This window comes from Lissotriton helveticus, chromosome 12 (assembly GCF_964261635.1).
Source record: "Lissotriton helveticus chromosome 12, aLisHel1.1, whole genome shotgun sequence".
NCBI lineage: Eukaryota > Metazoa > Chordata > Amphibia > Caudata > Salamandridae > Lissotriton > Lissotriton helveticus.
The window spans coordinates 235,647,873-235,665,219 of record NC_136073.1 but is presented as its reverse complement, the minus strand read 5'-3'; the positions used below and the strand labels follow the sequence as shown (position 1 = coordinate 235,665,219).

Sequence of the window (17,347 nt, the reverse complement as noted above, 5' to 3'; positions counted from 1 at the left end):
GCTCCACTGGCTTCCAGTTGAAATTATGTGACTTTCAAATCACCATTCATTGCACACAGGGATTGTCCATGTAGTGGCCACTATCTTTCTGGCATGCACCTTTACCCAAAATCACACAACAATTCTTTGACCGTGGAGATACACCATTAAAAAAAATAAAAACACCTGCAGACTTTGGGATTTTCCTATTCCATTTGAGAGTAAACAAATAAATCTTCATTTCAAAAACAGCTAAAAACGTTTGGGTTTCACTCTAACCTAATGTGTATGATCACTTGATGATTTTGGCGCCGGGAAACCTATTGCGGGTAGCTGTGCGCCTTATAAGTTTAAATAAATAAATAAATAAATACATTTTCCTATGAGCAGCCCACAGAGAGCTACTCACAGTGCTGACAAACGCCAGTAATCGTGCACTTTGCGGTTAATTTTCCTGGATTAGAGTGGATTGGATTATTTTCAGTGACATGTGGAGCACCCCTTAGTCATTTTTGGGCAGTACCTACATTGATGTTTCTGTTGTTGGATACTGACTGTAATTGCATACGTCTGTTACAGATGATGGAATGAAATGTGCTTGTACTAACTACCATAGTTCAGATAGATTCTAGAGTTTACACCCATCACTCATGTTAATAATTGAGGCCTGTGACCCTGCTTGGGCATTACAATCATCAGTGGTATGCCCCTGGTCTTTTGAGCTGTACTAGAGTGTCTTGAAATTAGCATGACACTGGAGCTTGTATAAAACTGAGGCTTCAGGAAGCTGATTTTGCAAAGAACATTGTTTTGCCACAAAGTTGCTACAGGGCTACCCATTCCGACTTGTCTTTAATTAATCTTCTCCTGAATATGTGCCCCTTTCCTAAACCCCTACCCTCCTGTTTACCCATACCCTTCAACTTTTACCTTCCTTTCCTTTCTCTGTATTCAAGCACCTTGAACCAGTTTTTTATCAGTATGAGGTACTCTTACTATTGACTTGATGTAATAGGCGTGGCTCAAGAAATTTTGGTTATGAACAGTATCTTCTCTTGCAGGTCAGCCACCAACTGGGTAGTGTCATGGATCTCTTCACCACAAGCCTGTCGCTGGCTGGGCTTGAACGACCCCATGACAGAGTGATAGATGGAATTGACCTTTCACCTGTCCTTTTGCAGGGCAAGATGATTGACAGGTGAGTTTAGAAGGAAAGCTTCAGGTTCTAACTGAAGCTTGCGGATTGTGTGAATGAGAATGAAAGGACAGTGTCAGGCGAAGATTGAAGTCATTGATTTTATATCGGCAACAAAATTTTGCTCCAAATAGTAGAAGGCAAACACCTGGAATCTAGGGTGTTGATGAGTGAACATGTGAGACAGCCAGCTGGTGATATAACTACCAGTCCACACTGAGCTCTGTTGCAAATGAGAACTCGCCTTTTAGAACAATAAGCAAGGATTTCAAGTTTCCCCACGACCAGTGTGAGTTGTTGGGTCATATTTGCTTAAGGTAAGAGTGTCGTCATGCAAAGTTAAATAAGAAGTGGAAAAACTGTTCACTCCTAAAAGGGAGCAACATGAAGTCGCAACAAAAGGCAAAGCACGTCTGAAGTTGAGTTGAATTGTCATGTACCGGGGGGAGTCCGTGAGTTGATAGTTCCCGTGATGGAAGGCCTTCTCACCGTTATGCTAAGACTTTGGTAGAGTTCTTTGACTGGGTCCTAGACCCTGACCTGAAGTGAGCAGACATGATCACACCCTTGGTGGTGCAGAGGAAGTAAGGAGTTCCTTATACAGAAATACCTGTGGGGGTTGAGGGTCAAAAGGGAGGTGTCCACACAGTGTGTGCATTGCACAATGGGACAGCTACTTTCAGTCCTGACTCCCAGTTGACTGGAGCACGCTCATCCAAGATCCATATAATTCACCTACGCTGAAACAATAAAACTGGTGGTGAGGCAGTAGTTACACTTGACAAAGATTTTTTTAGGAACTGTGTCACCTAGTAATAATACCTTACCAGACAGGGAATACCCCGTTAAGATAAACCAAATTTCCTTCATTTTCTCCAAGTCTTTAGGAAAGGAATAAAAGTAATTCAGGCAGCAAATTTGCATAGTCACATCTTTGAAAATAATTTTTAAAGAAGGGACTACTATGTCAAAAATGTTGGTGCCACTTAGAAGCCCCCTGGTTGCTGAGATGCAAAGTAAAACCAAGCAAGAGAGGCAGCGAACCACCAGTAAAGCACTGGCACAATCAACAAAGAGGGAGGACAACAGCCTAGAAAAGTATTCACAATTTCCTATGGATTCATGAGATGCCTTGAGCATCCCAGATTCTCCGCAGCTGTTCTGTGTCCTACGCGTGAAGATGTGCATTATTTGAAAGTGCTGGAGTCATTTTTAAGATGTTTCATTTCGACTCATGGCGAGTTCCATTTAGACATGCACACCTCGACGGTGCTCTTACTATCTGCAGATTTGCTCTGGTTTAGATCTTTGTGAGTATAAAGATGGCTGTTGCAAACCTGAGATGCTCCGGACGGCGTATACTGTGTCCACATGAAATGTATGGTAGAGCCCTCGGTCTCCCAGTCACTTAATTCCAGGCCTATTGTGCCTTGTAGGGGGTCACCAATGCAGCACATGATTTGTGGATATTTCACTGTGGGGCAAACACAGATACACTCTAGGCACAGATATTTTCCCCACGGTGATTGTCTCCTATTATGTTTTATTTACGGGGGTGCCCCCCCATACCCAAGCTTCCCCTGGCTACCCTGCTGAAGGGCATTTTGTCATCTTCTGTGTTTATTTACCCAGTGCAATGCTGGTGGCAATTTGCCTGTCAGCTGGATTGACCCAACACAAAGGCTGTATAATGCAATATAACAGGCTTTCTAGGTGGATCTCCATAGTTGAGAGATGCTTGCTGACCCCAACCCAATTCTTCTAACACTCGGTGCAGGTAATGCTCTGAGGCCCATCAAAGTCCTTACTGAGCGAGAGTAATCACAGCCAACAGCCTTCGAGCACTAATGTGGTGCACTATGGTAGGGTTAGCAGACGACCAATGGTGTCCATCAAAGACCCGGCTCCTACAACCCAAAACAAAGTTGTGATTAACAGCTAGATTCATCATAGTCCCGTTTTGCGAGTCTGTAATAGCGATTCATAAGGAATCGCTATTAAGGACTTGCAAAACGGGATTCATGTAGGAATTGCAAAAAATATTGCGATTCCTATATCTTCCTTATTTGCGATTAGCAAATTGCTAATAGCAAATAAGGAATAACTCCCAATTCATTCCTATGGGCCTACAGGCCCATAGGAATGAATTGGGAGTTATTCCTTATTTGCGATTAGCAATTTGCTAATCGCAAATAAGGATGCCATTTCAAGGGTGCCAGGGGTGTCCAAAGGACACCCTGTAGCACCCCTGAAATGAAAATGTACACAGGTGTTGCGCACACACATGTCCAAAGGACATGTGTGTGTGTGTAACATGCAACTGAGAAAAATGCACTAAAGTGCTTTTTCCTATTTTTTCGCTATTTACCACGAAGTCAGACTTTGTGGTAAATAGCGGCCAAATATTGCGAATTCGCAATTTAAAATTGGTTAATGAATTGCATTTTAGGAATCTAAAATAGAGATTCCTTAAATGCAATTCCTCGCACAATTGCGAATTCTATAATAGCGATTATTGCATTTGGGATGATGAATCCCAAATGCAATAATTGCGCTCGCAAAGGGCCAGATTCTCAGAATCTGGCCCTTTGCGAGACGATTTTCGTTTCATGAATCTGGCCGTTAGACTTTATTTCATCAAGTCTTCAAACTAGAAATGCCTGGCGCTAGTATTGCAATTGAATTCCTTCCCCTCCCTTGATTAACTCAGCAGTAAACTTGGCACTTGCTTACTGCAAAACTCTTTGTTGTATTCAACTGGTTTATTTGGTATTTCTGGAGCTCAAACGTCCACTGTCCAGGGCGACTCCTTGCTAAGAAATACAAATTAAAGCAAGTATTGAGGAGCAGAGAAAGAAGGACCGCTTTCCAGCATCAGCCTTTCAAACATGGCGACCCCATGCTGAATGTAGACGTTCATTTTGCAGTCTAGCAGCCGAGAAACAAGCCAGGTCCAGAATACTATCCCATCCTAAGATGGCGGTGAGGAGATTTCCGTGGCGTACTGAAGAAACAAATCACAGCATATAAGCAGGAAAATGTAGTACTTGGAGGTGTGATGTGTGCCTTAAAGTTGTGTTAATGAAGTCTGAGGTGGTGAATGGTAAGAGCAGAGTGGACAGACTGGACAGGCCGGGCAGCTCGTGGATGCTTTCATAGTTTGTGTTCGGTGGTCACTTAGTAGAGCTGGTTACAGGTCTCCGCTTTGGAAGGCCACTAGTCAGGACTGAGGCACAAATGCCACAGGGAGCTCCCACTGTTAGCAGAAACAGGCGATACGTTAGCAAACAGTTGAGGTTAATTGGTAAAGCTCTCCTAGTGATGCAGAAATCCCTGCTGGTCAACCCAGATTCAGGCAATGCACTGGAGAGGGCCATTCTGCTTAATTGGTTGCAAAGTCTGCATTTAAAAATATCTTATGGGGTTAAGGCAACTGTTGCATAGATCTTTGTGTGCCCGGTAAATCTCAGAGAATAATAATAAAGGTAAGATAACTCTGGAGGTCAATGCACTTGCTGGAGAACTGTGTTTGTCTAGTCACCGTTTTGAATCTAAGTAGCACAGAGGTTTAATATGTCTCCTGCAAAGCACATCATGTGGCATGCAGATGGCAGATTTTTATTTTATGTAGATGGGCAAGTGAGTTATGGCTTTTAACACAGAGATCCTTCTGTTAACTTGAAGTTCATAAATTGTAGTTCTTCTAATAAAGCACAGTGAGCTATGAAGGACATGTGGTGCATAGACCATGTAACCCTCGCCGTCCAATGTAACACATTCTTGCACATTGATTTACACGCACATGATTTATTGTCAATGTATAATTTGTACATTTCATGGAAAGTGCGCTGACACTCTGGACTGGGATGAGTAGCGCTATAAAAGAAATTTAAAAAAATAGTGGTATTTAAATTGTTTGTGTTAATACTGGGACAGACCAACACATCTGACATTCTAACCGTGCATTCATATATCATATACACAGGGACTGAAGAGAGCCAAAAGCATGCCCCCCTTAAGTACCTGTGGAGAAAAAGCAAGCTGTGAGCCTTTGTTTACCTCCATTACATTTTCAGATAGATGTGAGGTTTCAGCTAGCCCCCAGCTAAGATAATCAATCAAAATGAGGTCTGATGGTCTATGGCCTTTGTTTTGGGCTCAGCTGGAATTAAAAATAACAAAGCCCCTTCGCCTGCACATTGCTGCTGTGAACAAGCAGACAAGGTGCAGGAGCTGCTGGATGTGTTCAGGTGCCTGAAAATTACTCTGGGATGAGTTTAGCATATTTCTGTGGGGCCCAGCTTCTTTTGCTAATTTGTTGGTTCGACCACCTCTAATTGCTGCTGGTCAGCACCGAGGAGGTTACTATATACGGAAAGTGCAAGGGGTACTCGTTCTTTTCACCCTCTCGATGGATCTACTGTTAGCAAACAAGAGAGCAGCAGAAAACATCTATACCCCCTAGCTGTTACTATCCCATCGAATGGGAATATTATCAGGGGATGGGGAGATTATCCCGACAGTTCCTAAAACCCTTGGATTACCGTCTTGGTATTGGTCCATTTCTGAGTATTTTCTTACCACATAAACAAGCATTTGCAATGCAATGGGTCTCGCATTAGGAAAGTTTGAGCTATTGGTATTGTAAATGGCAAAGTTTTTATTTATGTTTTTTTTTTTTTTAAAAAAGCTAAATTAATAGCTTTGTCATTTACAATGCCAATAGTTATAACTTTCGCAAATGTGATACCTATAGCATTTGTAATGCAATATGTTTGCTGATTCTCGTTTGTCCTCATGGAAACAGGGATGCCATCACCTTCTTCCTACAAACACCAGTTTAACTGCCCATATGTTGAAAGGACTAGTTCATTGAATGATTGGTGGGCTAAAACAGAGTATGTGGAAGGAGTGAAGTGACTTAAACAACATTTTAAAATAGAAAAAAAGAATATAGTCAAAAACAGAACTCATTTTGTGGTGTGCAGCGATAAGCCCACGGCCTTTGTCACTTTACTTTTACTGGAGGGAGACAAATTGTTAACCTCTCTCAAATATACACACTCTCTCACCATCCTAGGGTCACATACTCACATTCTATAAGTGGAGTCACTTGACGGAGCAGGAAAGTATATGCTGTATCTCCTGTGCACCACTACTGGGCCTTCCAGAAACTGCTTCATTCTACCTGAACCTCATTGAATTCCATTATCTAATATTTTTTCCCTGGACATTCAGTCCTTCCCTGGAAAGTATATCAGTTTTTTAAAAAAAAGAATTGGTTTCCAAAACATCAAAAAAAAGCTATTTGTATATACTGGGCATAGCTATAGTGGCACCCTCGGATCCTCGAGTACATCAGCAAACCAGCCAACACCTTATACCTACAAGTCCCATCTCATATAGTCCCACAAATCCCACCTATATAAAACGTCGCATGCACACCCCTGTAACACTGCCCCGGCTACTACAGTCAATTGTCTGGTTCCAGCATCATAAAGCAAAGCAAATTGATCTGTAGTTCTTCTGAAAATTAATTGGTTAAGAATGAATATGCAGTTTCGGTATCTGGAATCCTCACGAACTTCATTGTAATTCTTTTTGAAAGCGAATGTGTTAACATTCCATCGACGTGCCACTAACTTATTTTACACATTTGCTAGTAGTTCTGTTGCTAGGAATCAAGGCAACATTAACTGTCAAAGTTACAGCGAAACTAAAATGTGGAAGAGATTGGACGCAGTTCAGGGAGTGAGGTGAGATCAGACAAGTTACCGCGCAACGCCGCCGGCCTGTGACCAGGAAGTCAGGCAGGCCGGGCGGGACAACCGGAAACAGGAAGTAGGAGGGCAGGAGCCTACCCCGCCTCCCACGGAAGAGCCGGAAGAGCCGCGATTGTTTGCAGCACCGGAGCAGGCAGGAGCCTACCCTGCGCCCCGGTGCCGAAGAAGGGAGGAAGAGTCCTGCTGCCGGTGAGTGGGGCTTCGCTTTGTGGCTGGCCTGCGAGGGCGGGGGGGCGGGGGCATGTGTGTGTGCGCGCGCGGCGGCGGGCTGTGTATGTGTGTGAGCGTGCGTGTGTGTATGTGTCTTGGAGTCTGTGTGTATGCGTGTGTGACTGTGGGGGAGGAGGAGGGGGTTGCCTGTCTGGGTGCCTGCGTGTCTGTGTAAGTGTGAGTGCGTGTGTGCGCGCGTGTGTGTGTCTGTGTGCATGCATGCGCTGGGAGTATGGGAGGGCGGCGCAGGACGGAACGTGCGCGTTCGCGCACACGAATCCAGCAAGAAAAGCTCGTGCACCCTCTGGTCCGTCCTTCCCCCCAGACTGATCGCTATTGGTCTCCAGCTGGACAAATTCATCCTTGCGGATGCATTGCCAGCGAGGCCCAAAAAGGAAGGGGACTCAAAAGGTAGGGGATAAAAACAGGGTACCAGAAAACCATTTGTATGGGAAGGTCGAAGAGGCCACCACGTTTTCACGAAAAAGTATTCTCCACAGTGTATTCTCTTCAATGTATTTTCCTCGGGTTCCTGGATATCTTATTAATGTGGAAGGAAGACACCATACTGGTGTCCTTTTATTTAGCTCCTCTACACCCTCTTGGTGGCAGTGTGGGTTTGGCCTAGCACTGTAATGTGCCGCTATTGATCTGATGGTCACCAATATTGTGAGAAGTTGGCCTGATATATGATGTTTCCAATTCTGGAACCACCTTGTATCTGTCCAAATAACCCCTTATGGTGTCTGGTTGTAAGTCAACCTTGTAGACAAGCTATCTTAAGGGTAGCATAGACTAAGCAGCCTTAAAGGCTCAACTCAAGAGGTCGTGTTAAGCGAGCTGTTTTACCAATCACAGTCCTGTAATATCAAATGAAAGGACACCACACAAGTATATATTATAAAAATATATGTATTTATTTCTAAGAATAATCCCCAGTACTCTTTATGAATAAAGGGGCACAAGCATTAAATCAAAAGCACAGTATAACATACAAAGTTGCACAATTATGGATGAGGGCGGGGGGCCACTCAAACCATATATTAGGAAAGTGGTATAAGAGATACCAATCGAACAGTGGTTAGGCCTAGGGCCTAGGGAATCGCTGGGAGCAGTCGGGACAAGCAATGCTGAAGTCGGGAAAAGCCCGCGGGATTCGGGTGCAGTGCTAAAAGCACACGCATGCACCAATGTTAAGACAATAGAGTTTTAGGACACTTCCGGTGAACCTAGAAAGACAAAACTTAAGACACAGACCCTAGAGGTGTGTACCAGTGTGGGAACACCGGCGTTGCAATGTTACCTCACCCACAGGAAGCGGGTGCACAGGGTCGAAGTGGCGTCGGGTTTCGTCACGCAGGTTCTTGGTGCTTGAAGCTGAAGATGCTGCAGGCGCTGTGAAGGAGAAGTGTCCGGTGGGATCCAAGGGTGGATCGAAGTCGAAAAGTACCTGAAAGCAGAGGGAACAGAGTCTGGGTCACTCAGCAGTGACCAGGGTGGAACCAAGACGGAACCAGGCAATGTCGGGCGCAATCAGGTGGTTGTCGAGGAGCTTCTCTCCGCTGCCACGTGGGCTCTGGGGCATCTGTGACGTCCAGGAGCGGGTCACGATCTGTCCCACGTAGGCTCTCACCGTCGGCGCTGTCGGCTTCAAGATTGGAGCAAACAACAATTGGCAAAAGCAATCCACGCGGAACTGGGAGATTGCTTCTCACTCGGACCAGGAGGGTCAGAGCGGGGGCTCCTTTTTAGGGGAGCTGGTGCAAATCTGGAGCAACCAGAATCGCAGGTCGTATTTCGGTTTTCGTCGGCACAGGGGCCACAAGCCGGCTGGCAAGTGACCGGGCCAACGCGTTGAGCCAAAAGAAGCATAAGGGCCCCACGCAGCACTCGGAGAGTGTAGAGGGGTGAAATTCGGTGCAAGAGTGGCTCAGGGTTGGGGCTTCTCAAACCCCGGTGTACAGCTTCGAGGGTCACTCGTGGGCTGCACGGTCAGCGTCTCGTGGTCTTTCCAAGATGGCGTGCCCCACGCTTCCGGTCGCCTCCACGGGTCTCAGCTCTGCAGGGACTGTGGATCGGGCTGTAGGAAGGCAGGCAAGCTTGATCTCGTCGATCTCTGTCGCTCGAGTTCCGGCGGGAACTGCAACAAAGCAGACGTCGAGGTGCTGGATGGTGCCTGTTTGCACAGGGTGGTCACTCCTTGACCACAAGGGAGATTCTTCAGTCTTCTACGTTGAGTAGGATGTCAAAGGGTCCAGAGTTTCGTTTCTTACGTTTCATCAGGATAATCTGAAGTGCATTGGCACTGCTCCCATTCTTATACCAATCTAGGGGGCTGGATTACCTGCTAGGTCCCCTCCTATGGGTGGGACCCAGGAAGGGGGTGGGTACACCCCTTTCCTTTGATCCAGGCCGCGCTGGGACAGGGGCTGGTGTGCCCCAGAACCGGTTTGGCCGGATTATGCAAGGGGCAGCCTTGTGCGCCCCAAGCAGTGTCTGGTTTCTTTCAAACCTCCCTGCTACAATCCACTATCTCCTGTCTGGGGTGGTGTGACACCTCCCTGTGACAGGAAACCCTTTGTCCGGGCCCCCTTGGCTGAGTTTCGGTCAGCTACAGGGGGTCAGACCCGTGTCTGTGGCAGAAGCATCCATTTTGTGGATCTGAGGCTCCTTTTAAAATTAACCGCATTTCAGTAAAGTAACATGTCTTCTCCCTCTAGAGGGGTGGAATGCTATCCCCGTCGCCAGGACTGGCGAGGGGATAGTATTCCAAATCGTATGACACCTTACACGACATGTTTTGATAAAGCCAAACCAAAGTTGCTATATAACCGCGAGGATTATAATTAAGGCTCCCGGTTTTCCGTTTAAACGGATTTTTGCATATAAATACAGACGGGAACCTATTTTTCCTTTGTCTGTATTTATAAATAGAAACGGTAAAATACTGCTGAAACTGATTCAGAAACTTGCGCGGTGCAGCCCTGCTCCAGCCCAGGGTTGCCACTCCCCTGTCTGGTGATGTAGATCTGTGGTCTGTGGATGCACTCTGCCTGCCGCCAAACCCCTGCTGACATTTCCTAATTCGTTTCTTTCACCTAATCGTGGTCGGATTTGTGTGTCACAGTGTGGGCATAACAGCCCCCCTCAGTGAAAGGGAGGGTGCACATCTATGTTTTATTATTTGAAAAGCGCAAAGCGAGGGAGGAGGAATGGCCTTTTGTAATGTAAACCTCGCTTTAAGTGCAGAGGTGAACGATCCTTCACGCCTGAATGAATCACACGTCTCTGTGCCACCGTGACACTCAGGTTTTGGGCTCAATATCTGGTGTGGTATCCTAGTTTAATTCCTGACTGGTGTTAAGGGAGGTATTACAGCAGGACGGGGCTAGTGCAGATCCCCTCTATGTACTAAATGCTATGTTCCTCTGTGTATATGATGTTTTAACTTCTGACTTTTCAGACGCATAAGCGCGCCTTCATTCTGAACGACTAGGGTATCAGAGTGCACTATTTGAACATTGAGGTTTTTAGCTGCAGGGGGTGGGAGGCGAATCAGAGTGTGTAAAGGGAAGTCCACAAAATAATAGCGGGACAGAATGGGGTGCAAGATCGGCATGTACTCCTGGCGTGCAGTTGGTGGCGAACAATTACTGCTGGTTGCTTTTCTCTGACCGGGATGAGGAACGTATACCTTTTTACAGACACCGGTGGTCTATTTTGTCTTTGAATTTTTGGTACTATTACATGACATCATTCTCAGTGTTGTACTGAAGATTGTTTTAAAGCTGAAGTATAGGAGCTCCTAGGAAGCACACATAACAGTGGATCACAACTTGTCCTATGTCATTGATCCTGCTTTGTATACCAATAATTACACACGTCATGAAAAGTGCTACACGACTGGCAGCGGGTTGCAAAGGGAAACAGCTGATATGGTCCTCACGAGCACACTGACTCTAGGAGCTTGAACATGTGCTTGTACTACAATGGCAAAGTTATATATATACATTTATAAATCTATAACAACCGAGTGCAAGCGTATATTGGCTATTTAAATAAATGTGAAAAAATACTAGCTGCAGCCTCTTCTTTGGCTTGCTATAAAAATAAATGTGGATAAATACACATAAAATGAACAAAAAATAAATATGGATAAATACAGACGGAAATGTTCAAAAAATAAATACCATAAAACCGGGAGCCCTAATTATAATGCACTTAAGAGTATATGGTATGGCATTATCCCAGAACAGCTTAGGGAGTTGTTCCCGACAGCTGCAGAAAGGCTCAGCTCATGCTAGAGCTCCATCTCACATTAAACCACCCACTCTGCCTCCAGGATTGATAAGGCCTTCCATAGGAGTGGCTCACAGGTTTATATGTGTCCAGATATAGGTTTAGATATAGGTATGCTATATCTAAGCAAGGGGTGAGTACACCACCTTGCCCCAGCTGAGTGATCAGCCAGTTGTGTCTATTTAAGAACCAGCCAGGGGTGGCAAAAGATATGCTGCAGCCCCTGGTAGGCCTTGGTGGCACCTATGCCCTGAGCACCTATTGTGCATGGTACAGGGGCTGACAAGGAGTCCATTTCCAATTGTGGTATGTACCTATAGCACATGTAATATAAATTTAGAGAGAGAACAGCAGGCTGGGGGTCTGATTAGCAGGCCCACAGCCTCAGTAAGTCTAAAACCAGTGAAGCGCAAGCAAAAAAATTGGGGTGACCATAGGATAGCAGAGCCTACTCTCCTACAAATATAGCATGTAGAACTACCATATCTCTATTCTTGTGTATCAAACCTAAGCATTATAACCACTCCACAATCTCACTGACACAAGGAATCAATATATTTGCCTACGCCGAATGACATACTTTAGATACTATATTGGTCTGACTATACACATATTGCTATCTCTTAAGTGACGTTATGACAGTCAAATAGTTTCAGTGTCTTAGAAGCAAATAATATCTAGTGACTTCTTCAGTAGATAAACCAACATATATTTCCACCTTTACTGCAATATTTCTAAATAGCCAGCCCAGAGACTAAACGAGCATTTGCAAAGCCTTTAAGAACTATTAGCTTTGCCAGTGCCTTTTGGTGATACTGTGCAGCAGTGGCAAAATGCTGTGCACCATGGCCAAAATATATAGATTTTTTTAAATGTATGATGACATGGGCGACATTTTTTTATCCAGGATGGATGGGTAAATAAAAAAGATATAGCGTGAAGGCCCTTTTTTAAGGCAGAGGGTCTGGCAGCAATTGGCTGCCTATTCGCCCCCCCCCCCCCCCCAAAATACAAAATAAAGAACCGTGGGTGGGGAGGCAGCGGAGGTGCGGGTTCAGGGGAAACAATGGACAATGAGCGGGAAAGACAAAAAGCAGTACACAAGGGAGAGCAATACAGGTGGGGGGAGAGAAGCACTCTAGCTAGAAAGCGACACTAAAGGTGAGGAAGGGAAGGAGTTTGGCGGGGGAAGAAGCTGTGCTTAATTTGAGCCGGTGGTTTCCGGTGCTCGGCATGGGCACTTAATTGTCAGCACCGGCACTTATGACAGTCTGCCACATGGTGGGCTGTTTGCCTGATTTAGAGTGAGCACAACAACAGTTGTGTACTAATTCAATATACATTAAAAATTACTAATACCTGCCGCCCTAGCTAAACTTATAGCTTTGGGGGCCTGGAATAGTCTGAATTGTCGCACGTGTAGGAGTGTGATAGTTAGTAATTGGTTTGGTACTGTAATAGGTAGTGCTAGAAGGGGCAATGGGTGGTGTGGGCTGCAGTGGCCTCCTGGTGAGGACCTAGCACTATATTTTTTTTACAAATTAAGCACAGGGAAGAAGCCCTTGTAACACAACAGAGACAGCAACACGGAGTGTGAGGGTAAATATTTGGTACGTGGGGAGAAGCGCACAAGGGAGATAGCTGGAAAAACATACACACTAATGGAGTGCTTAATCAAAATGAAAAAACAGTTCCCTAAAAGTGAGCTATGAAAGGATAGCAGCCAGCCAATCAGAGAGATGGTAAAGACGGTATGCTATGGGGTGAGACAAACACAAGAAGGACAAGGAAAGCCATCAAACAATATGAGTGACCAAGCCAACCAGTGGTAAGCAATGGGCGGGTTGTAAGCCCCTTTAAGTTCTTGGTAAACGCACAATAGATCTTTTGCAGCCAGACCGCTTTAGCTGTCTCGTAGGCTCAACCTAAAAAGGATATGATTTTTTTGCTCGGTTTTTTTATGGTTCGATTCACCTAATGCTTTGTACTGTTCAGCTGTTCTACTTTCAGTATTAGTGGGAGTGTTGAACTCCAAAACCTTCAGGATGCAGTAATGGTAAGAAGCAGAATGTGTACTCTCCTCTAGCTATTGTTTGTTAATATAGCTTGTTGTACCACAGCGATGGAAAGGCACACGTTGCTGCTGGTGAGGGTGGAGGAGGTGCATTAGCAGAGCTGTTTTGGTACCGGTACAGGATGAGTTGCTTCTAGTCGAGAGTGAGGTGCATTGGCAGAGCTGTTTTGGTACCGGTGTAGGATGTGTTACTTCTAATCAAGAGCGAGGTTCATCGGCAGAGCTGTTTTGGTACCTGTGTGGGGCAAATTCTCCTAGTCGATAGTGAGGTGCATATCAGAGCTGCTTTGGTACAGGTGTGGGACAAGTTGCTGCTAGTCAAGTGTGACGTGCATTGGCAGAGCTGTTTTGGTACTGCTATGGGACAAGTTTCTTCTAGTCGAGAGTGAGGTGCATTGGCAGAGCTGTTTTCGTACCGGTGTGGGACGAGTTGCTGCTAGTCAAGAGTGAGGTGCATTGGAAGAGCTGTTTTGGTACCGGTGTGGGACGAGTTGCTGCTAGTCAAGAGTGAGGTGCATTGGAAGAGCTGTTTTGGTACCGGTGTGGGACGAGTTGCTGCTAGTCAAGAGTGAGGTGCATTGGAAGAGCTGTTTTGGTACTGCTATGGGGCAAGTTTCTTCTAGTCGAGAATGAGGTGCATTGGCAGAGCTGTTTTGGTACTGCTATGGGACAAGTTTCTTCTAGTCGAGAATGAGGTGCATTGGCAGAGCTGTTTTGGTACTGCTATGGGGCAAGTTTCTTCTAGTCGAGAATGAGGTGCATTGGCAGAGCTGTTTTGGTACTGCTATGGGACAAGTTTCTTCTAGTCGAGAGTGAGGTGCATTGGCAGAGCTGTTTTCGTACCGGTGTGGGACGAGTTGCTGCTAGTCAAGAGTGAGGTGCATTGGAAGAGCTGTTTTGGTACCGGTGTGGGAGGAGTTGCTGCTAGTCAAGAGTGAGGTGCATTGGAAGAGCTGTTTTGGTACTGCTATGGGGCAAGTTTCTTCTAGTCGAGAATGAGGTGCATTGGCAGAGCTGTTTTGGTACCTGTATATGACAAGTTGCTTCTAGTCAGGCGTGAGATGCATTGGCAGAGCTGTTTTGGTTCTGGCATTGGACAAGTTTCTTCTAGTCGAGCGTGAGGTGCATTGGCGGAGCTGGTTTGGTACCAGTGCGGGACGAGTTGCTGCTAGTCAAGAGTGAGGTGCTTTGGCGGAGCTGGTTTGGTACCGGTGTGGGCGAGTTGCTGCTAGTCAAGAGTGAGGTGCATTGGAAGAGCTGTTTTGGTACCAGTGTGGGACGAGTTTCTTCTAGTCGAGAATGAGGTGCATTGGCAGAGCTGTTTTGGTACTGCTATGGGGCAAGTTTCTTCTAGTCGAGAACGAGGTGCATTGGCAGAGCTGTTTTGGTACCTGTATGGGACAAGTTGCTTCTAGTCAGGCGTGAGATGCATTGGCAGAGCTGTTTTGGTTCTGGCATTGGACAAGTTTCTTCTAGTCGAGCGTGAGGTGCATTGGCGGAGCTGGTTTGGTACCGGTGTGGGACGAGTTGCTGCTAGTCAAGAGTGAGGTGCATTGGCAGCGCTGTTTTGGTACCAGTGTGGGACGAGTTTATTTTAGTCAAGAGTGAGGTGCATTGGCAGAGCTGGTTTGGTACCTGTATATGACAAGTTGCTTCTAGTCAGGCGTGAGATGCATTGGCAGAGTTATTTTGGTTCTGGCATTGGACAACTTTCTTCTAGTCGAGCGTGAGGTGCATTGGCGGAGCTGTTTGGGCACGGTTGGGACAAGTTGCTGCTAGTCAAGGTATTGACAGAGCTGTTTTGGAACCGGTATGGGACGAGTTGCTTCTAGTAAAGAGTGAGGTGCATTTGCAGAGCTGTTTTGGTACCGGCGTGGGACAAGTTGCTCCTAGTCGAGCGTGAGGTGCATTGGCAGAGCAGTTTGGGCACCGTTGGGACAAGTTGCTGCAAGCCAAGATATTGACAGAGCTGTTTTGATACCGGTATGGAACAAGTTGCTGCTAGTCAAGACATTGGCAGAGCTGTTTTGGTACCCGAATGGGACCAGTTGCTCCTAGTCAAGGATGAGGTGCATTGGCAGAGCTGTTTTGGTACCGGTGAGGGACAAGTTGCTTCTAGTCGAGAGTGAGGTCCATTGCCAGAGCTGTTTATAATGTTACTGCTGATTAGAATTACCAAGGTGCATTGTCAGATGAGTAGAGCTCCCCGCATTCGAAAAACAGTAGATGCTGCAAGCAAGATAATGAGGTGCATTAACAGAGACTGGCGAAGACAAATGGCTGCAGGACCAGGAAGGCAGAGGTGCATTAACAGAACTGTTTATTGTTCCAGGTAAAGAAACCGCGCGTTGCAGGCATGCTTGAGGGCCGTAGTGGCAAAACAGTCTGCCTTTACCTGCATTTGAAGGATGAGAGGTGCTGCAGATCAGCATTTAAGGGGTGCATTGGTACAAGGTGCTGCGTCAGTTTTGGGGTGATCTATTGACCTGTTTACGGTGCCAGTTGTGTGCAAGTTGCTAATTGATATGTTTTAGGCAGTGCAGACTGGACACGTTGCTGCTGTTTGGGATTAGAGAGGTGCCCTGACGGAGCTAACCAGATGCTGCCTGCATGTAAGGTTTAAGGATGCCCCTGGCAGTGCCTGCATTAGACAGACTTGTCATTGACCGAGTCAAGTAACCACCACTACCCCCGCTCAGTCCTCCCCCGCTTCCGGTGACCCAGGGCGCGTGTTTTTCTTCAACCAGGCTCCCAGCGATAGCTCTGCGATTATCAGCCCCGGCCCGCTCCCCAGTGTCTCCCGCTAGCACAAGGCGATCTCTGAACTTGATGAAACACTTTACCTCCAGAAAAAAAAGCCATAATTGAAAAGCCTGCAGTGGAGCCGATTAAGAGGCCGCCTGGCCGCGGCTGATAGCGGCGTCACAAGGCATACTCCATTAAAGTGTTTGTCTCCCTTATCTGCGCGCGCTCCTTCAGACGCCGCCGCGCGCCGCTCGCGCGCCTGGACCTCGCCTCCATCCTTCCGCTTTCTCTTCACAGGCCCGTATTCTATTACCGTGGCAACGAGATGATGGCCGTGAGAGCCGGCCTGCACAAGGCCCACTTCTGGACCTGGAGCAATTCATGGCAGGAGTTCTCGCAGGTAAGGCGCGCACATCTGGAAACACATATTTTAACCAAGAGAAAGTCAAGAAAAAAAACACTTCTTAAGCCGAAGTATAAAACTCCTGAGGAAACCCTCAAAATGTGGGTACTACAAGGTAAACGAAATCTGCAGCTTTCTTTTGAATCTACTACATTAATATTACCAATACTGAGAGAATATATACTTAGGCTCGTGTTAGGACTTTGCTAGGTGCAATTCTATTTCTTGTGGTTTCAGCTGCACCTGGTAGAAATAGGCAACGTCTCCAGGCCTGGAAATATTGGGTCTGGACTCGGAGACAACAGACCACTTGTATGGCCCAGATCAGTACCCCTGCCCAGTGTTACTACTCTGTGGGTAGGGCGGGACATAGTGAGATAAAGGATACTGTCTCTCATAATAAGGCCCTAAGTAAATAATAAGTGTACTGACCTAAAGCCACAATCTAACCATAAGCGTAAACTTAACTCTAGCCCTAACATTAAGCCTAAATCCAAATGTTACCCTAACACTAAACCTAAGCCTATCTACCATACCCAAAACCTAATCCTACCCCCATGCCTAAACCTAACACTACTGCTTATCCTAGTCTTAAACTTAGGGCTAAGCCTAGCCCGTATCCTAACTCCAAGTCTAAACCTTACCATAGGTTTACCCTG

At 46.1% G+C, this 17,347-nt stretch overlaps 1 protein-coding gene across 1 annotated transcript in view; it reads left to right on the top strand.

The window, feature by feature from the left end:
* Positions 1 to 17,347, top strand: part of GALNS (galactosamine (N-acetyl)-6-sulfatase) — a 188,958-nt gene that overhangs the window by 126,694 nt on the left and 44,917 nt on the right. The window contains exons 10-11 of the mRNA XM_078669899.1: positions 1,041 to 1,177; positions 16,583 to 16,685. Coding sequence (XP_078526025.1) covers positions 1,041 to 1,177; positions 16,583 to 16,685 — 240 coding nt within the window. The remainder of the gene's footprint in view (positions 1 to 1,040; positions 1,178 to 16,582; positions 16,686 to 17,347) is intronic.